The sequence below is a fragment of the Eubalaena glacialis genome, chromosome 2, assembly GCF_028564815.1.
Source record: "Eubalaena glacialis isolate mEubGla1 chromosome 2, mEubGla1.1.hap2.+ XY, whole genome shotgun sequence".
Lineage (NCBI taxonomy): Eukaryota > Metazoa > Chordata > Mammalia > Artiodactyla > Balaenidae > Eubalaena > Eubalaena glacialis.
Genome location: NC_083717.1, coordinates 183,950,361 through 183,975,937, shown reverse-complemented (window position 1 = coordinate 183,975,937; position 25,577 = coordinate 183,950,361). Strand labels below are relative to the sequence as shown.

Genomic DNA, 25,577 nt, shown 5'->3' with positions numbered 1-25,577 from the left:
GGTCGAGCCAGGATTCAAACCCAGGCCGACTAGCTCCAGAGCAGCGCCGTCCAACAGGAGAGCCACCTGTGTCGTGGTGAATTTTCTAGTAGCCACGTTTTTGTTTTGTTTTAAACTAAAAAGAAACAGGTGAAATTAACTTCCATATGTCCTCTTTAACCCAATATAGCCAAACTATCATCATTTCATTTGTAATCAATATAAAAAGTTACTAATGAGATACTTTACGTTTTTTAAAAAAATACTAAGTCATCAAAATCCAGTGCACGTTTACCTTCACGTTACATTCAGTTTGGACTGGTCATATTTGAAGTGCTCAGTCACCAAGTGTGGCCAGCGGCTGCTGTATTAGACAGCACGGACCTAGCATCTGTGTTCCTGATGGCTTAGCAGGGCTGCCTCATGTGCGTTTCCCTCCCAGGGTGTCAGTTTCATATCTGTTAAATAGGGGTTGGTTTAGATGAACTTCCTACTGGCTCTATAATTTGATGATTATTGAATGACTTATTTCTTGAATGCTTTTTGTTATGTTAGCTGAATAGGAAAGTTGGCTTGATTGAAAAATTATTACGGCAAAATGTGATCCCTTTTCTTTTTAATGCTTAACCCAGACCTGACCCAGTTAAAGAGGAGCAACCCGAGTACTAACTACCCAGCTCAGTTTTCTCCTCCCTCTCTAACCATGAGTCAGAAAGATGCGGTGTTATAAATATGGGTCACTGATAGTGCGTAGGCTGCTTCATCAGCCACCCTGGTTTTTATACAACCAACTTAAAAAAGCATGTATTGGTTAAATATTATTAAGTATAGGTATCCGATTAACCTTTGCCCCAGAAAACATTTTTAAGTGTTGCTAGTTTCCCTGGGTAAAATATTCCATATCAAAATGGAATGAGGCAAGCAAGGCAAAAAGAAGTGGCCACAGACTGAAATTTTCATCCCTAAATGAGGGAGGTTGCTGGCACTGAGGCTGTGAAGAGGAAACATGGGTGCTGAATCATCTCTGGCCTCAGCCCATATCCCGGCCGGACCGGTTCTCTTCTCAGCCAACTGCCAACATTTGCCGTCTCGACTTTGGAGGCCAAGCACTAAAACAGCATTTGAAAGAACTTTTCCCCTAGAACCTACACAGACTTTTTTTTTCTACACAGACTTTTTTTTTTTTAATAAATTTATTTATTTTATTTATTTATTTTTGTCTGTGTTGGGTCTTCATTGCTGTATGTGAGCTTTCTCTAGTTGCAGCGAGTGGGGACTTCTCATTGCGGTGGCTTCTCTCGTTGTGGAGCACGGGCACTAGGTGCGCGGGCTTCAGTAGTTGTGGCTCGTGGGCTCAGGTAGTTGTGGCTCATGGGCTCTAGAGCACAGGCTCAGTAGTTGTGGTGCATAGGCTGAGTTGCTCCGCGGAATGTGGGATCTTCCCGGACCAGGGATCAAACCCGTGTCCCCTGCATTGGCAGGCAGATTCTTAACCACTGCGCCACCAGGGAAGCCCCTCTACACAGACCCCCTTTTTTTTTTTTTTAAAATAAATTTATTTATTATTTATTTTTGGCGGCGTTGGGTCTTTGTTGCTGCGCACGGGCTTTCTCTAGTTGCTGTGAGCGGGGGCTACTCTTCGTTGCGGTGCGCGGGCTTCTCACTGCGGTGGCTTCTCTTGTTGCGGAGCACGGGCTCTAGGCGCGCGGGCTTCTCACTGCAGTGGCTTCTCTTGTTGCGGAGCACGGGCTCTAGGCGCACGGGCTTCAGTAGTTGTGGCACACGGGCTCAGTAGTTGTGGCTCGCAGGCTCTAGAGCGCAGGCTCAGTAGTTGTGGTGCACGGGCTCAGTTGCTCCGCGGCATGTGGGATCTTCCCGGACCAGGGATCGAACCCGTGTCCCCTGCATTGGCAGGCGGATTCTTAACCACTGCGCCACCAGGGAAGTCCCTACACAGACTTTTAAACTTACATTTTTATAGAGGTTTATATTTTCCTTGAGTGAACACAGCACTCATTATCACAAATTTCTTTTGTCTAGGGAAGGTTAGTACACCAGGCACAATTAAATCACTGCAGAGAGCTTTTCTGTGCTTTCTGATGGTTATTTAACCTATGTTGGTTAAACCGAATTGGATTTCTCTGTTTTCCATTTTTGGCTGGGATAATGGGATGACAGAGAGGGAGTTGGTTGGTCTGGGGTGATGCTGGTGGGGCGTGCGGCCTCTTGAGTGTTGGGGGGAAGGTCTTGGGAGGACAGGCTCCTGCAGTGGCAGAGGCAGAAGCCAGGCTGCAGTGCATGGAGGACAGAGGGAGAGGCCCCGCAGTGCAAGCTGAGCTGCACAGGGGGACAGCTGTACCATCTATTCTTTCGACAGGCTTGTAAGGGGGAAAAAGAAGTATGTAGGTCACCAGGGGAGGAACAGGACTGGAGGAGGGTTTCTTTTAGGACAGAGATTTGAGAGCGCTGAGAAGGAAAGTATAAGGCCCAGTGGGGGCGGGGGGGCTGGTGTTAAGTAGATTGAAGGTGAAGTTCACCCTTGCCCAGGCCAACAGGAGGACGCTGAGGATGGTGGGAGTTGGGAGGACAGGCAGATGTGAGCCGGGCGTCACTAGGAGAAGGGGGCTTGGGGGGCGGTTTGAGGTCACTGCTGGACAGTGGGGCACTGAAGGAGGAGGTCTGGCGTGTTGGCAATAGGACAGGAGTGGTTTGAGAACAGCAGGAGGGGCGAGGGGCTGGGAAAATGCTGGTGCCTCCTCCCCTCTGCTGGTCTCGAGCTGGGGACTGGAGCGGAAAGGAAGGGAGCTCCACCTCATCCGGGAAGGCTTTGAGAACGTCTGCATCCTGGGGCCAGGAGGAAGCAGGGAGGGAGAGGGAGAAGTCTAGAACTCACACACGTCGGAGTCGGGAGGAGAAGATATGATGATGGAGGGTTACATTTCTGAGAGACCGCCTTTCATTTTATATACTTTTAAAGTGTGTACAATTACCACTTTTTAGAAACAGCTTTATTGAAGAGGTATACGTTTACATGTCATACAATTCACCTATCCTGTAGTTTCGTGATTTTTAGTAAATTCAGACAGTTGTGCAAGCATTACCACAGTCTGGTTTTAGGACACTTCCATCATTCTAGAAAGTTCCCCATGCCTGTGCCCATCCCAGCCCCATGCAACCAAGGATCTGCCTTCTGTCTTTATTGTTTTGCCTTCTCCAGAAACTTCATATAAATGGAGTCATACAATATGCAGTCTTTGTGGTGTCTGGCTTCTTTCGCTCAGCATAATGTGTTTGAGGTTAATCCATCTTGTTACTAAATATCACGTATATTTTAAAAACAGAAACATGGATGGAGAGCAGAGCGGAGTAGGACTGACTTGGGGGAATGCAGTTAGCCCAGGAGGGCTGTCCTTGTACAAGCCAGAGGCTGGGCCGGGTCGTGGGGAATGTGGGCCGTGGACTTGCACAGACCCCGGGTATCATTCCTTCTCTCCGCTCACCTGCTGTATTAGTTGGAACAAATTACGTGGTCTCACTCTAAACCTCTGATTCTCCTCTGGAAAATTTGAGGTGGTGGTGAGCTCAGTGAGGCATCCCCGCAAAGCCCAGACCCAGGGCTTAGCCTCTGCCACGCTCAGAGCTCGTGTCAGGAAGCGGTAATATACACTCAGTGGTAATATCCTCTCAGTGAGCAGCCTGTGAGGACCACTTCCCAGCCCCTACCTGGTTTGAAAGTGGACCCCTTGGCAGTGACTAGAACACGCCAAGTATTTAGCCTTTGCTCCAAGCCGGCTATCCTTATTTTGCTTACAGTTGGGTCTGAGGTAAGGCAGCACCATCAGTGTCCGGACAGTGACCTGCACCAGGACATCACGGGATGCATTAGTTAAGCCCCGTCGGAACTCCTTACGCAAGCCATGAAACAAGCTGAGTCAGCAGTCTCTGTTCAGTAGTCCAGAGGGCTCTGCCTTTCTTTAAAGTCTTGCTCAATACCCTCCTCTCACATGGCACCTCGTATGGCATTTCTGTTTTAAGGGGAAAAATGCATAGAGATGAGTTGTGTTCCAGGGAAGTCATTCAAGTAACCTTTAACACCATCTCCAAGTCATTTGACTTGGCCTAACCCTACTTTTATTTATCTCTCTTGGGTACCAGTAAATGCTTGACTCCTACCAAAAACCCTTCTGAATTAAGAAAGTTAGAGGCAACCAAGTAACTCCAAGGACTCAAGAGAGAATCACCGCTTGGCTTTGAGACCACTGTGTGTGGAGGCAGGGCGTAGGGCATGGTCGGGGGCAGGAGATCTGGGTTGGAAGCCATGAGCCCTTCCTGAGCTTGTCCGCATCTGTGAAATGGGCGTAAAAGCATCTGCCTGTCAAGGTGGTGGTGAGGAGCCAAACAGTGTAGGGGAGCACTAACAGGACAGGCTGAATATATTTTCTAAAATATATGGTCTTATGGAAGCATATTTTACAGAGCATGTATAATTCACCCATTTCAAGTGTTCAACTCAATGATTTTTTTAGTACACTTACCAAATTGTGCAAACATCACCATAAGGCAGTTTTAGAACATCTGCATCTCCCCAGTAAGATCCCTTGGGCCAATTTCCCTACCTCCAGGCCGAGGCAACCACTAATACACTTTCTATCTGTGTAAGTTTGCCTTTTCCGAACATTTCATGTAAGTGGAGCCCTGCAACATGGACTTTTGTGTCTGGCTTCTCTTAGGGTAATGTTTTTGCGGTTTATCTGTGTTGTAGCATGTATCGGTACTTCATTCCTTTTCTTGCCAAATAGTGTTCCATTGTATGGATAAACCGCATTTTTTTTCTGTTTACCAGTTGGTGGACATTTGGGTTGTTTCCATTTTTTTGTCTATTTGAATAATACTGCTAAGAACATTTGTGTGCAGGTCTTTGTGTGGATAAATGCTTTTGTTTCTCTTGGGCAGACACCTAAGAGTAGAATTGCTGGGTCATATGGTAAATTTATACTTAACTTTTTAAGAAACTGTTAAACAATTTTCCAAAATGGCTGCATCATTTTACATTCCCACAAGCAGTAGATGAGTGAAGGTTCCTGGTTTATACTCACCAACACTTGTTACTGTCTGTCTGGCTATGAAGTGGTATCTCATTGTGGTTTTAATTTGCATTTCCCTAATAACTAATGATTGTGGACATCATCTTTTTATGGGCTTATTAGTATATCTAGTTAAGTGAAATGTTTATTTAAATCTTTTATCTATTTTTGATTGGACTGATTGTTTTACTGAGGTACAAGAGTTCTCTGCATATTCTAGGTACAAGTCCTCTATCAGATATGTGTTTTGCAGACATTTTCCTCTTACTCTGCTGTTTGTCTTTTCATTTTCTTACTGGTGTCTTTTGAAGCACTAAAGTTTCTAATTTTGATGATGTCCAGTTTATCAGTTTTTTCCTTTTATAGACCATGCTTTCGGTATCATATCTATGACATCTTTGCAGTTATAACTCAAGGTTCCAAAGATGTTCTCCTAGGTTATCTTCTAAAAGTTCTATTATTTTAGCCCTTCCATTTAAGTCTACGATCCACTTCAAGTTAATTTTTGTATATGGTGTGAAGTGAGGGTCTAAGTTCATCATTTTGCTTACGGATATCCAAATTGTCCCAGCACCATTTGTTGAAAAGACTCTTCTTTCCCAATGTAGTTTTGAAAACAGGAAGTGAAAGTCCTCCAACTTTCTTCTTTTTCAATATTTTTTTTCACTATTCTAGGTCTTTTGCAATTCTATACAAATTTTAGGATCATCTTGTCAATTTCTGCAGCAATCCCTGCTGATCGGTTTTTAAAAATGTTAAGGGTAGTAAGTCTTCTGATCCATGAACATGAGATGTTCCTCTATTTCGATCTTCTTTAATTTCCCTCAGCACTGTTTTATAATTTTCAGTGTGCAGGTCTTGCACTTCTTTTGTTAAATTTATTCCTAAGTTCTTTTTGGTTTTTGATGAACCTGCCTTTTTTTTTTAAATTTATTTATTTATTTTTGGCTGTGTTGGGTCTTCATATCTGTGCGAGGGCTTTCTCTAGTTGTGGCAAGCGGGGGCCACTCTTCATCGCGGTGTGCGGGCCTCTCACTATTGCGGCCTCTCTTGTTGGGAGCGCGGGCTCCAGACGCACAGGCTCAGTAGTTGTGGCTCACGGGCCTAGTTGCTCCGCGGCATGTGGGATATTCCCGGACCAGGGCTCGAACCCGTGTCCCCTGCATTGGCAGGCAGATTCTCAACCACTGCGCCACCAGGGAAGCCCGAACCTTCCTTTTAATATCTGACAGGAGCGATAAATAATAGTATGACTTGCGCTGAGGTGAGTGGGTGGGGTGCCTGCTCACTCCAGTTTCATCATAGGGGAGGTTAAATCTGATATAATATTGGTTTGATTTTTTTTTCTTATGAAATAGAAAACAAATGTCTATATAACATGCGTGCAGTTTAAAGAATAATAATAAAATGAATACCTGTGTACCTTGTACCCAACCAAGGCAAAAGAAAATTACTAGTACCTTGTCCCCTGTGTGATCCGAGCCCCCTCCCTTCCTGCCAGAGGACAAGTTCCTGAGTTTTCTTTTGCTTTGCTTTAGACTTTATCATATATGTATTTAACTAAACAACATAATGTTTACTTTAGTGTGTTTTGACCTTTATTTCGTGTAAACTGTGGTGAATATTTTTTTCTATGACTTCTTTTTGTCATTATGTTCCTGAGATTCATGTATCTCGAAGCATGGGTTGTATTTCATTCAATTTTAGGTATTCCATTTATGTGAGCTTTCTGATATTCCATTATATGAACATAGGGCAGTTTATTTTTCCAGCTATTGATGGTGCTTTGGATTATTTCTTGATTTTTACTGTTGCAGTGGCACTGTGAACAGTCTCCCGTTACACATAGTCTAGGGCAGCGGTCCCCAACCTTTTTGGCACCAGGGACCGGTTTCTTGGAAGACATTTTTCCTGTGGAACTGGGGTGGGGGGGGATGGTTCAGGCGGTAATGCGCGCGATGGGGAGCGATGGGGGGCGGCAGGTGAAGCTTCGCTCGCTTGCCCGCCACTCACCTCCTGCTGCGCGGACCAGTTCCTAACAGGACGCGGACCAGTAGTGGTCTGCGGCCCCGGGGGTTGGGGACCCCTGGCCTAGGGTATAGCTTGGAGCAGAATTGCTGGGTTGGAGGGTATGCTTCAGTCTGATCCGATAATGTCAAGATGTTTCCCCGAGCCCAGTGCCAATTACACTATACTTCCACCATCAATGTTTTAGTTTCTTATTGTCGTTGTAACAAATTACTACAAACTTAGTGGTTTAAAACAATACAAATTTATTATGTTACAGCTTGAGGTGAGAAATCTGAAATGCGTCTCACTAGGTTAAATCAAAGTGTCCAAAGGGCTGCTTTCCTTTCTGGTGATTCTTGAAGAGGTCCATTTTCTTACCTTTTCCAGCTTTTAAAGGCTGCCCACATTCCTTGGCTTGTGGCATCTTCCTCCATCTTCAAAGCCAGCAGTGGCAATCCAGTCTTTCTTACATTATATGCCTCTGACACCAACTTGCCTGCTTCCTTCTTCCACAAATAAGGACCCCTGTGATTACATTCAGCCTGCTGGAATAATCCAGGATAACCTCTTTATTTTAGGGTCAGCTGATTAGCAATCTTAAATCCATCTGCTGCTATCTTAATTCCCTTTTGCCATGTAGTGTAACATATTCACAGGTTCTGGGGATTAGGATTTGGACATCTTTGGGGAGCTGTTATTCATCCTACCGTAGTTGGTGTTTGAGGGTCCTTGTTATTTTATAGAAATGGGGACTTAAACATTTTAATGTGTGTGTGTTTGTAATATTTAGTAGCTTTTTAAAAATGATCTATGTTTAGATTTTCAGCCCCCTACTCTTCCTGGGCCTTTACAGTTTTAATGATTTCTTGATTGTCCCTGTCTGAAGCAATATCAAGTTCTGGAGTCAGAATGCCTGGGATCTTTCACTGTGAGCTGTGTGACTTGGACAGGTCACCTCCCCTCCCTAAGCTTTGATTACCTCATCTATGAAGTGGGAATAATTATCACATAGAGTTGTTATGGGAATTAAATGAGATCGTGCATAGAAAGTCTGAGCATAGTGCTTGACAAGTAGAAGAAAGTCAATAAATGTATGAGTTTTCATATTTATTCAGTCATCTGTTCATCTAACAGCTCTTGAATGCCAGGTCTTAGACTCACCCACTCAACATTTAGCAGCTGTATTTTGAGCACCCATTGTTTGCTATCAAGTCCATTTGTGTGGGGCATCTACAGGCAAAATGCTGGGTTTGGTGGTGGGCGAGCTTTATTTTTTTATTACTTTTTATTGGAGTATAGTTGCTTTACAATGTTGTGTTTCTGCTGTACAGCAAAGTGAATCAGTTATACATATACATATACCCCCTCTTTTTTGGGTTTCCTTCCCATTTAGGTCACCACAGAGCATTGAATAGAGTTCCCTGTGCTATATAGTAGTTTCTTATTAGTTATCTATTTTATACATAGTAGTGTATATATGTCAATCCCAATCTCCCAATTCATCCTACCCCTTCTTCCCCCCTTGGTATCCATAAGTTTGTTCTCTACATCTGTGTCTCTATTTCTGCTTTGCATATAAATTCACCTGTACCATTTTTCTAGATTCCACATATGAGCGATATTATATGATATTTGTTTTTCTCTTTCTGACTTACTTCACTCTGTATGACAGTCTCTAGGTCCATCCACGTCGGGCAAGCTTTATTTTAATTGACGTGCTAAGAGCTGTGTAGAATATGATCTGTGGAGGTCCAGTTCCTAAAGCCCTCTTCCTTAGAGAGGCAAGTAGCTGGGCAAACTGTTTCTTTTATGCTTTGTCCTAGGAAAGACATAATTAAATAAAAGCAGAAAGTTAGGTAACATTTTTCCCTTCTGTTCTCAAATGATTTCCATGTCATGGAGTGTAGTATGTGTCATCTGAAAAAGGAAGCAAAGAATGTCTTCACCCTTTTATGGAGAAGGAATCACATCAGAAAAGTTTTTCTTTTACCCTTAATATGGTCACCCTTGTTGTTATTTATTTTTTAAAATTAATTAATTTTTGGCTGTGTTGGGTCTTCGTTGCTGCACACGGGCTTTCTCTAGTTGTGGCGAGCAGGGGCTACTCTTCATTGCGGTGCACGGGCTTCTCACTGCGGTGGCTTCTCTTGTTGTGGAGCATGGGCTCTAGGTGCACGGGCTTCAGTAGTTGTGGCACGCGGGCGTCAGTAGTTGTGGCTTGGTCTGGAGCGCAGGCTCAGTAGTTGTGGTGCACGGGCTTAGTTGCTCCGTGGCATATGGGAATCCTCCCGGAGCAGGGCTCGAACCCGTGTCCCCTGCGTTGGCAGGCGGATTCTTAACCGCTGTGCCACCAGGGAAGTCCCAACCCTTGTTATTTTTTAAACTAAAGAGCACATCCCTCATTTCAATTCCTGAGCTGAACTTTTGAGTTTTCACTCAGTTCTCTGAACAACAACTATGGCAGTTAAAGTTACTGGAACCAGAAGAATCCTGTGTGATACAGAACTAGCCGCTAAGCTTTTAATCTGCTGGTTCATCATTCTAAGTCATTCTGTTCTTCAGACCTAAATCAGTGCTTTCAGGAGACTTTTCTATGGTGTGGAAAATGAAAATAACTTATTCAGGACTTTCAAAGGCGCTTGTTGCCTGTAGATGTGATGGTGGTGGTGGTGGTGGTGTGTGTGTGTAATCCACATATACACTAACTGCCGGATGAATGAAAGTTTCATGGGGGGGGTGGATTTTTAAAAATTGAATTGAAAAAGATAAATGAGTGTGTTTTAAAATAATTTAAATACCTGACCAGTAGGGAGCGGTTCACAGCACATCTTCCATGAGAAAGAACATGTTGCTCATTAGAACTCCAAAATTGGGTTCCTTCCGGGAAAAATCTAACACTTGACAAAACCACTTCTCCCAGGCTGATGCGTGCCACGCCTACCAGATTGTTCACCGAAATGGGATTCCTGATGAGCAGATCATCGTGATGATGTATGATGACATCGCTAACTCTGAAGAGTGAGTAGGGAGTGCTTTGAACTTGATGGTGAGGAACTTCAGGGCATTTTAAAAAATGCACACAGACCCTCAGGAATGCTTAGATCGGTGGCCTAACATTAGAATATAAACAGGCTCCCGGATGAAATTCCACATGGCTGCTTCATCTAGAGCTTTGACCATATCTTGGTGGGTCCCAGCAATGGCAGGGACATAGGAAATGGTGGTGAAGGTCCTTGGGCTGGGGCTTTGGAAGGATTTAAAGCATGAGTTCCCTCTCAGCTTGGGGAACTGACTCATCATTGGGTTCTGTGGTGCTTGTTCCTAAGCTCTGAGCAGGGACGCCTCAGAGGCCCTGTACACAGAAGGCTCAGTTGTATCTTAGAATACATTAGAACATCTAACCCGTTCTAGTCTCCCAGCTCCTTGTATGGGTACTAACCCTAACCCTATCCAGTCTCCCAGCTCCTTGGTTCCCAGACTATGGCCCTGTACTGTGATCACGTAACAGCTCATAATCCATCCTCAGCTTTAAAGCCTAAGCTCTTGTATTAAAGCCTTGTTTTCTGGTCTGTCTTTTTCTGAAAGTAGTTTTGCTCTGAGAGATCTCTTGATGACATCTTGCCCCCAAGATGCAATCTGGTGTCCAGCAGGAAGCCAGGCACACAGGGGCCTGGGTCCCTGTCCTCGGTTTGCAGAGCTCAGTCCTTCGCTGCTCCTGCCAGGAACTCAGGAGTTGTGGGACACCGAGACCCCCAAGCTGCTAAAATCACTAACACGTTGGTGACCTCGGAGGCAATGAGAAATGTCTGTGACAACCACGGTCGTTTAGTATTTTTAAGCGTAACAGGGGCGTATTCACGAAGACATAGATTTCAGAGATACATCAAATTGTGTGCTTCACTTGTGTCCTTTGATTTTCAGCAATCCCACCCCAGGAATTGTGATCAACAGGCCCAACGGCTCAGACGTGTACAAGGGGGTTCTAAAGGACTACACGGGCGAGGTGAGGCGCATCACGGGGTCGGAGCCAGCGGGGTCTGTTTCATTTCAGTGATGATTTTTCCCTCTTTCTTGTACTTCTGGAATCAGAACCTCATTAGACTGATTTCTGGTTAATGTTTCGTGTTTGTATTAAGATTTGTGCTTGAGGTGTAATTTCTGAGAATTTTGAAAGAAAGCAGAGGGAAAAAAAAGAATGTTAGTTGTAGTCTACTGATCTTTAGTTTCTAATCTTGTTGTACTTTAAGCCTCATAATAGATTTCCTTCCATAATACCTGATTTTCTTAGGATATTGCCAGTGATCTGATTATAGATTATCCGTGCCCTTTTCTGAAAATCAATTTTCTCAGCGTCAGCCCTAGTACAAAATATATCTCTAAATTTTGTAAGATAGTTTTTCATTAATTATTATAGTATATAACTTCCAGAACATTACATGCTTCCCAGTCGATTGAGGCTGTATACATTGACACATTTTTAAGAACACCATTATGACTTCAGCCTCATGGATTTCATAGTCCCTTTTTCGTAATGTCAGAGGGATCGAAAGTAATATTCCTTGTGACAGGGAAACGTCTGAAGTTTAGCAGTTCTTTCAGTTTTATTTTTCTCTTTTAAACTCAACATTTAAATCAGGCACATCATACGTGTCATATAGATGATTCCATTTTTATAAAATTGTTTCTATATAGTTATGTAGGGAAACATTTGGAATTTAGGTGGTGGGATTTTTGATGTTTTTTTTTTTCCTTGTGCTTTTCTGTATTACATTTTTTAACGATTGCATATCCATTTTACAAAATCCCCTTTAAGGCCATGGAGTGTCCTTGGGAACTGGCCTTTAGGAGGCAAGCTGGTTGCAAAGGTCGGTGCTGACGTTCCTGCCGCCCTCTTTGCTGTCTCTCTGAGGCAGTGTGCTCTTCCTCTGTTCTTTGTCCCTAACTACCGACATCTCTGGGTTTCTCCACATGAACTTTATAATGGTCAAGAAGAAATGGCAGGCTTGCTGAGTTGGCATCTGCCAAAGACAAGATGATACTTGAGACGAGGTCATGCACATGCCCAGGAAACACTGGATCTTTCCTGGTTGCAAAGTGTTTGCCCTTAAACCTTAAGCCTTGGAGGTATGTGGACGGTGGCCTGGGCCCTCTGCGACAGACTCAGCAAACGCACTGATTTGGAGTGACAGCTGCATCTGATTTCAACTCCCAATTCTTTGTAGGATGTCACCCCGCAGAATTTCCTTGCTGTGTTGAGAGGTGATGCAGAGGCAGTGAAGGGCAAAGGATCTGGAAAGGTCTTGAAGAGGTAATGTCTGTTTTATGGCTGTCACACTTTTCTGAATGATGTGGTACTCCAGAACTGAGAATTCAAACAGGCCTTGCCCTTTGTTCCCGGGCTGTTTACCTGTGAGAGACGGCAGCGTGGGGACCTTTGCCCTGACAGGCTGCACAGACCTGGTGGCTTCTTTTGGCAGCCCATTTGTGTAACGAATTAACCCTGTGATCCAGGGTCCCTGGTTAGTCTTAGTGAAATGTTCCCCATCACTTAAACCCGCTGCGTTTTGTTGTCTGTGGATCCTCGTGCTGGTCGGTTCCACTACCAGTGGAACACGCCAAGACAGGCGTGAGGCTCTGTGGCCAGTCAGGTTGTAGGGCCCCCGCCCCGCCTCCTGCTGACCCTGTGCTCTGATGGCAGGTCAGCCCAGTGAGTGGGAGGAGGACATTTGTAAGTTCAGAGCAAACCTCCATATCGGAGAAAACTCATCCCATTGCTTGCCCTGTTGGCTGTGGGTTAGAGATGTCTTGTTTAGCATCTCTTTATGCAGCATTTTGACGTGATGTCAGGGACCTTAGGAGCATGACTTCAGAGAGTCTCAGGTACTTGGCAAATGGTGCTGTTTCCCTTATGCCCGAGGGGAGACCTGGGCACAAGTAGCTCATGTGAGTTAGAGCAGAGACGGACATCTGCGCGGGATGAACCAAATTGCCTCCGAGTGAGTTACTGCATCTCTGCAACCTTGAAGCAGGGCCCTCTGAGTGGAAGCCTGGTGAGGGGGCGCAGGTGGGCGTCCCAGGCCGTGTGCAGGCCGAGGGGCCCGGAGGGGCGGTCGGAGCTGCAGGACCGTGCTTGGCGGCGTGTCCTGGCTCCCTTACTCGTTTCGGAGAGGTCTGGTGGCACAGCGTGGCCGCCCGGGATGAGGCCCTATTGCCAGAGGCCTTGCTATCCAGATCACCCTGGGCTGTCTGCCGAGCACCCTCCCGGCCGCGAACCCTCCAGGCTCTGGGATACGCCTCGTGGTTCAGAACGGCACCCAGCGGGAGCACAGGGAACGGGCTGGGCGGCGGGCTCTGGGCTCCTCCTCCCACCTGGTTGGGAGACTGTAATCCTCAGAACTCTCCTGAGTTTTTTGATTGGGGCGGCTTTTCAGAGAAATGGAAGTAGAACTAAGAAGTGGTCCACTTGGACTCTCATGCTCGTCTGCGTGTCTCTTGGCAGTGGCCCCCGGGACCACGTGTTCGTTTACTTCACTGATCACGGAGCCACTGGAATACTGGTGTTTCCTAACGACGATGTGAGTTTTTCTTAATGTTTTAAAGACAAGCTGGGGGGGAACTCCCTGGCAGTCCAGTGGTTAGGACTCCACACTGTCACTGCCGAGGGCCCAGGTTCAGTTCCTGTCGGGGGACCCACAAGCCATGTGGTATGGCCAAAAAAAAAACAACAAGCTGGGAGAATGGGAAACAAAACCTCAGTGTTGGCAGGCCACCTGTGATGTGTGTCTCTAACATCCTACAGCGCAGGTTCGTAGGTGGCTGCTGAGGGTGGGGTCACATTTAGCAGCTTGAAATCTATCCAGAGGCATCTCTTCTGGCAAGTTTTCCCTGCGTGTCTCCTGACATCACAGCATGAGTCGCTGTACCTGAACTTGGGTGCAGTGCACTAGACGCAGTCATAGAACTTAGTCCCTGAGTGCTCCGGACAAAGTGATGAGGAAGCACATCTGCTTCCCCTTTTTATTATGTGGTTAAAGCCCTCGATGATGTTCCGGAATAATGCTGTTCACCACGATTATCTCTCAGGATTTCTAAATAAGAATTTATAAAGCATGATTAAGACTTGATTAGTGGGTTATCCAGCAAACGGTTTCTCTTGATGTGTTTGGTCTGAATGTGCATATTCTTACCTTTCAGCTTCACGTCAAGGACCTGAATGAGACCATCCATTACATGCACAAACACAAGAGGTACCAAAAGGTAATGTCAGTGCTTGGGGTGGCCTTGGGGGAGGAATGTGAGGGATGCAGTGGAAGCAAAGCCCATGGTTCTTCGACAGGCCTCCTAACTCTGGATTGGCTGTGTTTTTTTGGAAAGGGTGTCCTTTCAATCAGTCTTGACCTCTGGTCTCCCAGGAGTAACTTTTTGTGATTCTACAGCTTTAGCTGTTAGATCAGAATCACCGGCGATCTTGTTAAAGTACAGTGTGGGCCCCAGCCCCGGAATTTGGCTCAGTTGTTCTGGGGAGAGGCCTGAGGGTTTGCCTTTCTGAGTTTTCAGGTGATGCTGACACTCCTGGTCTAGGGACCACACTTTGAGGACTACTGTTTCTAGGACTGTCACCAATCTGGGGCAGCTGGGGAGGAAAATACTACCCTCTTGTTTTCCCTTTGGCCCCCTCTGGCCCCTTTTGCACCCTGTATGGAACCTGTGTAGCTCAGGCGTGTATGTGTTAGTAACGTGTTTTGCTCTTGGAAACTGCTCCCTGCGTTGGATGGCAGATCAGTTTTCCTTAGCATCATCTATGGCTCCATTTTTTTCTGCATTATTTCAGCTAAAAGATCATTTTATTCTCTTAGCCATGCATAAATTTGGGTCCTTCTGGTTTGTGTGACAACAGCTTCTGTAGCCTCTGCTTCTTACAGCAGAGATGTCTCCCAGAAGCAAAAGTGAAAGACTCTTAAGAAACAGGTCAAGAGAGTGGGCAAAGTCAAAGTAGCATTTGCGAGAGGTCTGTGCCTGGGCGGGGTGAGTTCACCTGTCTCATTCGCCTCCCAGATGGTGTTCTACATTGAAGCCTGCGAGTCTGGGTCCATGATGAGCCACCTGCCCCCCAACATCGATGGTAGGTGGTGGGAGCACTGGCCTCTGAGCCGGGCTGGGTGAGCACCTTGCTACACGGTGCAATTGGACATTCTCTGAATCTGCCCGTGGGAAGAACCAAGTGTCTTAAATAAGCCAGGCCTAGGCCAGCCTAGTGCGTAGAAGTAGGGGGATACCTGTGGGCAGCTCTGAGCTTCTTCTACTCCTGCAGGATTAGTGGTCAGGGGATGAAGGGATGTAAGCTCTGGATGTGAGCTCTGTGGTGCTCTGCCGGGTTCTAGTAAGGCTACTTAAGACCAAAATCACAGTCTTTGGACTGGCCTCTGTCCTTTGAGTTGTGTTGCTTGCCGGCTCTCTGATCTTGGGCAGGTGACTTACCCTCTTGGACCCTCAGACTTACTCATCTGTAAAATGGGGGATAAAGATAGTGTCTGTTAGGAGAGTTACATTTTAAGCGATGACATTTGTCCAGCATAGTTCTGAGCCCATGGTAGCTAGGTAGTAAATGGTAGCTATTTCATCTGTTCAGTCCATCTAAGTGTTTCTTTAATAAATGTTCACTTTCTGTGGAAATGAAATGAGGTCCATATCCTTCAAGACTCCAGAGCTACTCAAATCTGTTAGCACTATTCCAAAATAGCTGGATGTCCTAATAAGCACTCCTGCTTCCTCATTGCTGCAGAAAAGTGTCTATCAGCTGGCTTCTCTTTTTCCACATTTAGTTTTAGATGAGTTACTGAAACTCAGTGAACAGGGCTGGATACAAGGAGGTCTCCCTGCCCCCCCTGAGCTGATCATAGGTGACCTGCTTTTTTTTTTTTTTAAATTAATTTATTTATTTGTTTTTGTTTTTGGCTGTGTTGGGTCTTTGTTGCTGTGCACAGGCTTTCTCTAGTTGCGGCGAGCGGGGGCTACTCTTCATTGCAGTGCGTGGGCTTCTCATTGTCGTGGCTTCTCTTGCTGGGGAGCACGGGCTCTAGGCACGCGGGCTTCAGTAGTTGTCGCACGCGGGCTCAATAGTTGTGGCACACGGGCTTAGTTGCTCTGCGGCATGTGGGATCTTCCTAGACCAGGGCTCAAACCCGTGTCCCCTGCATTGGCAGGCAGATTCTTAACAACTGCGCCACCAGGGAAGCCCCAGGTGACCTGCTTTGATTGCACTAGGAAAGGAGGAGGAACTCAAGCTTCAAGTGGAATCCGCAGACAGCCGAGAATAAAACACGACTGAAATGTGTCTTTAATTCCTCGTAGTTTATGCAACTACTGCTGCCAACCCCAAGGAGTCGTCCTATGCCTGTTACTACGATGAGGCGAGGTCCACGTTCCTGGGGGACTGGTATAGCGTCAGCTGGATGGAAGACTCGGACGTGGTGAGCCATCCGGGGCCCGGCTGCTCAGCTGAGGCTTAGCTGTCAGCTGCCATCGTCAAAGGACTTGACTGTTTTCATTTTTGCAGGAGGATCTGACCAAAGAGACCCTCCACAAGCAGTACCAGCTGGTGAAATCCCACACCAACACCAGCCACGTCATGCAGTATGGAAACAAGGTGAGTAGGGGAGCCTCGGACCCCTGATGATGCCTCGAGTCTCAGGCTGACTTACCGGGGACGTTTCTCTCCCAGTGAAGAGAAACGAGATCCATCCGGGTGAGGAACGGCTGAGGCAGGGCTGGCTCTGCCTCTCATGGCCGCTCCATCCTGGAGATTCCACCCAGGCTTTGGAATCGGACTTAGGTTCAAACTCACAAAGTTGTGAGACTTTGGGCAACCTACCTGACCTCTCTGAAACCTCTCCGTTTCCTCCTTGGTCAAAGCCCTAGCACACAAGGTGATGAGCAAAAAGAAGGGGGTCCATCACGTGCACGAAACACACAGTGAGAGGTTACTGAATCGAAAGCTTCTCCTGTGAGTTTTGTGGCTTTGACCCGTAGAACCCCACACCCTGAATCCTCCGGGGTCCAGCCTTCCTGCAGTTGCAGGATGTTATCTTGACCCTTTGGCTATAAATTCGAGACTTTTACCACCCCTACCCCCCCCACCCCCAACCATGTTCAGAAGGGACCTAGGTGGTAAAATAGGTCAGTCCATCAGGGCTGTCCGGACAGAGGTCATAGCAGGTGGCTGCTGAAGGCTTGGGCTTTAGGTGCCACCCCTGGGGCTAGCCCTCGGGATGTGCAGAGGAGGGGGATTTGTGCGGGGCTCCCAGCAGTCTGTACGACCAGACATCATCCCCCAGGTGGCCTGCCACCAGCTGAGAGCTCGCCAGCTGAGTTCTGTTCCTTTGATGTGAGCGTTGGCCTTCTAGAAGACCTTGTGAGCAGTCAGTCCAGCTATTGCCTTCAGCGCTTCTCGGGCAGAGTGTGGACCGGAGGGCCCGGGAGCCAGCAGGGCAGTCACAGGCCACGAGAAGTGCAGTCACAGGCCACGAGAAGTGCACTCACAGGCCACGGGAAGTGCACTCACAGGCCACGAGAAGTGCACTCAGGATGTCGTGGGCTTGGTCAGGCTTTTGAGGGAGGGTAGTGGGGAGGTGGAGCAGAGAGAAGGCCAGGGAAAGGTAATTCAGAGGGGGCAGGGTCAAAGGTGGCACTGCCCCAGCTTTGTCGGGGGATCGGAGGGAGGGAGGGTACCAGCAACAACTCTTCTGCCCTGAGCTTTCTGTTCTCTTTACAATTTCCTCAGCATTAGCCACGTCTGCTCTTGGTTGAGGAGGTATGAAGGATCTTTTCTAAGCATTATGTTTCTATATATACGTGTGTGTATATTTTATTTTTTGTTTTAGAACTGTTTTTAGATTAGCGTCGCTTGGTTTAGGAACATGACCGCTGGTAGCGTTTCTTTCCCTCTTAATCGGGATCCAGTCTGCAGTGACCCCTGCCGGCAAATGCAGCCAGGCAGTCGGGCCCGCTTGTTAGGCCCTGATGCCAAGTCGGCCCCGCCCCTCGGTGGCTTTAGCTCTGCCCATCTCAGTGGACCCAGACCTCAGCTCTGACCCAGACCGATGCTCTGCACCTTCCTTCTGCTGGTCACTAGGGGCAGGCGGGTGAGCGTGGAGGGGTGAGCACAACCCAGGGTCACCCCTGGCTGAAACGACTCTGGTACAAGCGTGGCGGAACTGGGTAGCGGTTCTGCTGCAGAGGGTGCCAGGCAGCTTCGAAGTTCATCATCGGTGGATTTCAGGTGGTCAAATGCGTGGCGTCGCCCGCTGCTGAAGACCAAGCGCGTGCTTTCAGGCTGCGATTGTGACCCTTCAGTGGTCCTGAAACCACGTGGGGTGAGCTGTGGACTCCAGGACCCAAGGGACGTTTGGCACATCTGCTCCTCCCACTCAAACTGACTCTCTCTCTCTCTCTCTCTCCCTCCCCCCTGCTCCCTCTCCCCCTCCCTCCCCAGTCCATCTCTGCCATGAAGTTGATGCAGTTTCAGGGTCTGAAACACAAAGCTAGTTCTCCCATCTCCCTGCCCCGAGTCAAACACCTTGACCTCACTCCAAGCCCCGAGGTGCCCCTCACCATCATGAAAAGGAAACTGATGAGCACCAATGATCTGCAGGAGTCCAGGCGTCTTGTCAAGAAGATCGACAGGCAGCTGGAGGTAAGTGGTGGCGAAGCTGCGGCTCCCAGCCTTGCCGGGCAGCGTGTGCGAGTCCTGTCTCTGCCTCCTGACCATAAATCCGTGTTGGTGGGAGCCAAGTGACAGAGCTCTGGGGTCACCCTCCTCCTGCCACACTGGGAGTATATGGGAAAGGAAACCAGGCTTTGTACTCGCTGTAAAATGGACGCGAGTGAGCAGGGCAGTGGCCAGCTTCATTCTTCATCAGTAAACTGGCCTTGACCTCTTTGGAAGCAGGAAGCAAAGAGAGGGAGCCTGTCTCCTGCCAAGAAGCCATGGCATGTGGGTGTTTCTTCTTTTACACCTAGTTGCTTACAAGACATTTTTATTTTGCTGCTTGGTGAGTTAGTAGCTAATCATATTTAAAAACAAAAATCCAGTCCACAAAAAATTTCTGCTGCCTTAGGAAATCATAGTCACAGCCCCACATTCTTCCTAAAATGCTTGAGCAATCTTTTACGATGACTGGATTTGTTTTCAGCAGTTCATCTGTTTGTTTGCAACTGGCCAAATTTCTTTTCAGATTCTAGCTGTGTGGCTAGAACCACCAGGTGTGTACTCACGAGATGCTGGGCAAAGACTGTCTGTTCAGCAAAGCCAGCCGTGCAGACTCTGTCCCCTCCTCAGCACAGCACAGGGATTGATGTGCTGGGATACAGCCTGAATTTTCTAGGAAAGAAAAAAAAAAATCTATATGACCTGTCTTAAAGTCGTATATCTCATAATCCTGACAGTTAGCAATCCTACACGTGGTACATTAACCAGGATGGGGTTTTTGTTGTAGTTGTTGGTACCACAGGGTAATACAACAGTTCTCATATTTTTTTGCTCTCGGACCTCTTTACACTCTTAAAATTATTGATCCCAAAGAGCTTTTGTTGGTATGGGTTATATCAATATTTACTGTGTTAGAAATGAACACTGAGATTTTTAAAATAGTAACTCACTTAGAGATAATAATAAACCCATTTTGTGTTAATATATTTTTTATGAAAAAGAATTACTTTCTAAAATAAAAACAATTTGGGTGAGAAGATTGGCATCACTGCACTTTTGCAAATCTGTTTTCTGCCTGGCGTTCTAGAGGACAGCTGGGTCATCGTACCTGCGTCTGCATTCACTGTTGGGCTCTTTTGTTCTGGTTGAAATCTATAAAGAAAATGTAACCTTACACAGATACATAGTTGGGAAAGGGAGGACATTATGGAGCCCCCGAGAAGCCTGGGGGACCTCGGTGGTCCTGGACCACATGTTGAGACCCGCTGGTCTGGCACACAGTGGGCAGGGAGCATTCGGGCATGAATGGAACAAACCCTGGCTGGGGAGCGGGAGGGTCAGGGGACTCGATTGTAAGTTTTGGTTGATATGGAAGCAGCTTTCTCCTTAATGATGCTGGTTTTCATTATCTGGGAAGAAAATGATGTCCACCCTTTGCGTCCTTCTGTCTAAGCATCTGATGGTTTCCAGAATGGACAAAGGTGCCTGTGAACACATAGCACCGCTTATGGGACAACAGTCTACTATGGGGCACAATTTCTACGTGGCCTCCCCCCTGCTCCCCACTTCCTTAGCCTGGGCCATACCTGCTCTTCAGGTATTCAGATTTAAATGCTTCTGTCATGCCCGAAGATCCCTAAAAGGTAAGGTATTTCTGAAGGGTTCTAGCTGTAACAGAAGCCTCGCGTGTGCGTCTTTGGCCACAGAAAGCATCTGTTGGCATCTCTTTCAACATACTGGGGTGGAGGCTCTATGAAAGAAGCATCTAACTGGTCCAGGGTTCCAGGAGAGACTACGTTAAGTAAGATACATTTGGAAAAGATGTGTTTCTTCACAGGTCAGAAATGTCATTGAGAAGTCAGTGCGGAAGATCGTCGCCTTGATCTCAGGGTCCGATGCCGAGGTAGACAGGCTCCTGTCCCAGAGAGCCCCACTCACGGCGCACGACTGCTACCAGGCAGCCGTGTCGCACTTCCGCACGCACTGTTTCAACTGGCACAACCCCACGGTAAGCCCAGACCCTGGGGCTGCCGGCCTCTGCACCCTGCCTTCCGTGGGCCAACTAGCTTGGCCTTCGTCTGCATCTTAAACCCCAAACCTGAGTTAGTACTGTCCACTGGGAATCACATCAGGTGCATTGCCTTGTAGAAGGTTCCGTCTTGTAGAAGAAGCAACAGGCTCATTCAGAGGCCTTTGGTGGGGATGTGAGAGGAGGAAGGTCATCCAAATTCACTGACCCTAAATCTTGGCCCCAGACACTCTGAGCTGTCCCAGTGGCTGGGAGAGCTTACCAGTCATAGACCATTCAACTGCCGTTTCCATTGGCCTTTGAAGGGGACTTCCTTCTCTTCACACTGTGCCGTCCCTGCCAAACCCCACCCCTCCGCCCTGCCCCTTACACCAGCCACGCAGGTTTTCTCCCTTCTGGGTCTGTTCCGACCTCTTCCCCAGATTTGTTGTTGAAGCAGGCCCTGGCCCATGGAGGAGAAGAAAGGACCTAGTTTCTGCAGATTGTCGAATGTCAGGGTCGGAAGGTACCTAAAAAGCCTCCTTTCTGGTCAGTACTTACACGATGCTTGGCTCCTTATAGGGAAGGGGTTAGCAAACTGTGGCCCGCAGGCCCATTCCTACCCACAGCCTGTTGGGTTTTTCCCTCCACAGCCTGTTTTTATAAATAAAGTTTTATCTAAACCCAGCCACACTCTACTCAGTCACATAGCTTTCACCCTGCAGTGGAGTTGAGTAGTTCATGCAGCCTACAAAGCCTCAAATATTTATTGTCTCGCCCTTGACAGAAAAGTTTGCCAAGTCCTGCTTTAGACCCATGCTCTTCGATAACAGTAGTCACTAGCCTCACGTGGCTCCTTAAACTTGAATTTAAATTGATTAAGGATTGACGTATACACACTACTACATATAGAATAGGTAACTAAAAGACCTACTAAATAGTGCAGGGGGCTCTACTCAATACTCTGTAATGACCTATATGGGAAAAGAATCTGAAAAAGAGTGGATGTATGTGTATGTGTAACTGACTCACTTTGCTGTACAGCGGAAACTAGCACAACATTGTAAAGCAACTCTACTCCCATAGAAAAAAATTAATTTAAAATAAAGAAATAAATGGATTAAAATGAAACCAAACGTAAAAGTCAGTTCCTTAGCTGCAGTAGCCACATTTCCCGTATTCAGGAGCCACATGTGGTGAGTGGCTACTGAATTGAGAACGTTATAGAACATCTTCATTGTTGCAGAAAGTCCCCTCTGGGCTGTGACGTGCATGGTCATCCTCAGATACTTCTGAGGGTGGAGTGCTGGTCACTTGAGAGATAGCTCTCCATTATTAAGAGGCTCTCAATTTTATTTTTCATTTATTTAACAAAGCATTCTCTTTATTTAATGATTTTTTAAATTCCCATTTATTTAACAAATACTTAATCCTCTGGTGTTAACATTTTTGCCTGCTGGAATCACAGAAAGTGAATCTCTCCTTTCTTCCTCTTGTGAGTTCTCAGGTTCCCTTGAAGTGTTTTTCAAGGTAAACACCCCCAGTTATTTCCGTCTTAGTTGCCATCTGTTTGGCAATCACTTACCATCTGTCTCCCTCACCACTGTGTCCCAAACTAAAAGCCAGGCTGCCAGGGGGAGGTCTGAGCTAACAGAGGCGAGCAGGGCCAGGGGGTTCTCATCCAGGAGTCCTTGCCTGGGCTTGAGGGTGCTGTAGGAAGCCTGCCAACCCCCTGCACATGTGCATTTTTCTTGGGAGATGGTCCATAAATCTCACCAGATAATCTAAAGGTGGGAGGGGATCCCTGACTCAATAAAGGTTAAGAACCATTGGTGTGATTTTTTTTTCTTTTTTTTTGACTGCACCAGGCGGCTTGTGGGATCTTAGCTCCCCAACCAGGGATCGAATCTGGGCCCTCAGCAGTGAAAGTGCGGAGTCCTAACCACTGGACTGCCAGGGAATTCTTAGGAACCACTGGTCTAGATGCTTTACATAGTCCCATGTTAGGAGTTGATCGTGTTATAAAATGATGATGTTTGATCGTGCTTTTTGGTTTGTTTTCCTCCAGTACGAGTATGCTTTGAGACATTTGTACGTGTTGGTCAACCTTTGTGAAAACCCTTATCCGATTGACAGGTAACCCTGCACCTGGCATTTAAAGGGTCGGTGTCCTTCTGAAAGCAGAAGGGCACATGTAGCACTGCTGTCCTCTTCTGCACGTGGGCACTTTGCTTCTGCCGGCTTCTACCTCTCACTGTGGACGAATTCAAAATAGATGCATCCCCAGGGTTGCTGGGTTGGGTGGGTCTGTCATACATGTTCCGTGGTGGGTTCCGTTCGTCTTCATTTCTTCAGGGTTGACCAACTTCGGGTTCAATAACTTCTTCTTCCCGTTTCTTACAGAATAAAATTGTCCATGAACAAGGTATGCCTTGGTTACTACTGAAATGCTGTCGACACTTTTCTGAATGTGAACACGTCCCTTAGAATGTGTGCTGATCAGAGACAGAAGAGCTGGGACCAGAGGGAGGCTCCCCCCGCGGCTGCAGGCCCTCCCGGGGATGTGATCAGGCCACGCGGGCCGCACTCCAGGCCTCCCCCGGGATGGCTTGCTCACCTTTACCTACTTCCCCAGCTCCTACAGGTCCTGTGTGATCCTCTGAAAAACCCACAGATTTGGGAGGCTAAATCTCTGCACTGAGAAAGGTGCATTTGCTTTTTAAGAGGGTTTTTTTGCCCATGACTTTTAAGGAGCGACACGTTCACTGGGGCTTCTGCAGCCAGTGAAAGAGTCTTTGAGGAATTTGAAGTCAGAACCTCTTAAGTCTTTACAGTGATTTTATGGAAGAGGGACATAAACCCCAAATGGAAAACTATTTTTAGAAAATAGTATAATTTTTGATTGCTTTTGTATTTTATTTGTCAATAATGGGCAAGTCTGAAAAATAAAGATTTATAACTGAATCCGAGTATTAATTTCAGGTCCCCGACTTTGTAGTCTATGCTCCTGGCCCCTCCTGGTGGGGTCCACTCCCCATCTGTCTGTCTTCCAGCCTCCCCTCTCCCACACCGCCACCTACCATTTTGCTCTCCCTGCTCCCCCGACCGCCTGGACTTTTCAGCCTCCTGTGCCTTTGCTCCTTGCTGTGCCTTGTGCCCTGGAGTGCCTTTCCCTCCATCTGACCCATCCTCAAGGTGTATCTGAAAGTGCCCCGTCTTCCTCAGCTTCCTTCTCTCCCACACACAAAAGTCCCCTCTCCTCTGTCCGTTGGCATTTGCATTTTCCTTGGGTCTTTTCCAGCACTTGTAGGGGTCTGCCCTTACACCACACCTGGGGGCTGGGAGGTTATCTAAGCTCCTCTGAGGGCACAGGCTGCCTGCCTTGCCTTTGTTTCCCTTGGCCCAGTGTCCCACATGGGGTGGTACTCACCGTGGGTTTGTGAAAGACATTTAAAAGTAGCACTCTCTCCATGTAGTGGAATATTATGCGGCCACATAAAGGATGAAGCACTGTTACAGCTCCAGCATTTAGCCAAGGGAAAGAAGCCAGTCACACAAGACCCTGTATTATACGATTCGACTTGTATCTAATGTCCAGAATAAGCAAATCTATAGAAACAGAAAGTGGATGAGTGATGCCGGGAACCAGGGAGAGAGGGAAATAGGGAAATAGTGACTGCTAATGGGCATGAGGATTCTTTTGGGGCTGATGAAAATGTTCGGAAACCGATCATGATGATGGTTGTAAAACTCTGAATGTACTAAATAAAACCCAGTGACTTGTACACATCAAATGGAATTATGTAGTTTGCTAATTATGTTTCAGTAACGTTCTTTTTAAAAATAAGCCATATACCTAGATGACTGTTTAAATAGAGAGCAAAGAAAAAAGGAACACTAAACCACGACACTTGTGACCACCTGTCTTTATGTAGTGAAACCTGTCTTTTTTAGCAGTGGTTGACGCCTTTAAAGTTTGGAGGTACGGACTGGAAGTTGAGATACTGGCAAAGAGGGTTATTTATATCTGTGACAGATTCAAGGGTGATACTTTTGTTTCTAATGGGCCCATTTTTAATCAGTTTATCCTTTCTCCATGAGGTTGTCCTAATACATCCAATCACGTGACCAGGATAAAGAACTCTTATTGTCCTACAGATCTGGGAGAGCTTTAGGGATTTAAGTAACAAGTACAAGAAGCGTAAGAATGGGCAGCCCTGAGGGCCGGCTGATGTTCAACGAAATGCAAATACTGACAAGTAGAATATTTAAAAGGAGTCTCTTAAAAGGCCTCAATGTTCAGGTGGTAAAAATTCTGTTCTTCTGTTTTCTAGAACTGTTAATTAACTACTTTGTGACCCTGCTTCTCTCATTATTTGTCCTCCCTGTAGAACAAAAATATCCTTAACTATTTAACAAGTGCAGTAACTTGAATGTTCATGGTTCTAAAGGTTAAAAGCAGCTTGTTCATTTCTCAAATAAATGACAGTTTCATAAGTAAGTCACACTGCCTTGACTTTTCTTTCTCCTCATGTGGTTCATAGGCCCCCAGCAGACATGGCTTTCCATCCCTCGTATTAAGCCATTTTCTATTAGATTTCTGATAAGGGTGACCTTTCTATGTGTATCACAACTAGGACCAGCATTTTTTCCCTAGTTATAGCCAAAATGTACAGACATGTTCTGTCATAAGAGGTACATAGTACAGAAACTTTCAGAGTAAAACGTGGCCAACCCTTTTCTTCCCCAGAAATCCCAAATGTCAGTTTGTGTTCATCATTAGAATGCC

The 25,577-nt window shown here is 46.7% G+C and overlaps 1 protein-coding gene across 1 annotated transcript in view; it reads left to right on the top strand.

Moving 5' to 3' along the window:
• Positions 1-23,752, top strand: part of LGMN (legumain) — a 36,032-nt gene extending 12,280 nt beyond the window's left edge. Inside the window, exons 3-14 of the mRNA XM_061181197.1 lie at positions 9,994-10,091; positions 10,995-11,076; positions 12,296-12,381; positions 13,573-13,648; positions 14,268-14,330; positions 15,129-15,195; positions 16,425-16,543; positions 16,630-16,719; positions 18,565-18,765; positions 20,618-20,788; positions 22,857-22,924; positions 23,192-23,752. Of these exons, the coding sequence (XP_061037180.1) occupies positions 9,994-10,091; positions 10,995-11,076; positions 12,296-12,381; positions 13,573-13,648; positions 14,268-14,330; positions 15,129-15,195; positions 16,425-16,543; positions 16,630-16,719; positions 18,565-18,765; positions 20,618-20,788; positions 22,857-22,924; positions 23,192-23,234 (1,164 nt within the window). The 3' untranslated portion in view covers positions 23,235-23,752. The remainder of the gene's footprint in view (positions 1-9,993; positions 10,092-10,994; positions 11,077-12,295; positions 12,382-13,572; positions 13,649-14,267; positions 14,331-15,128; positions 15,196-16,424; positions 16,544-16,629; positions 16,720-18,564; positions 18,766-20,617; positions 20,789-22,856; positions 22,925-23,191) is intronic.
• Positions 23,753-25,577: the final 1,825 nt, after the last annotated feature.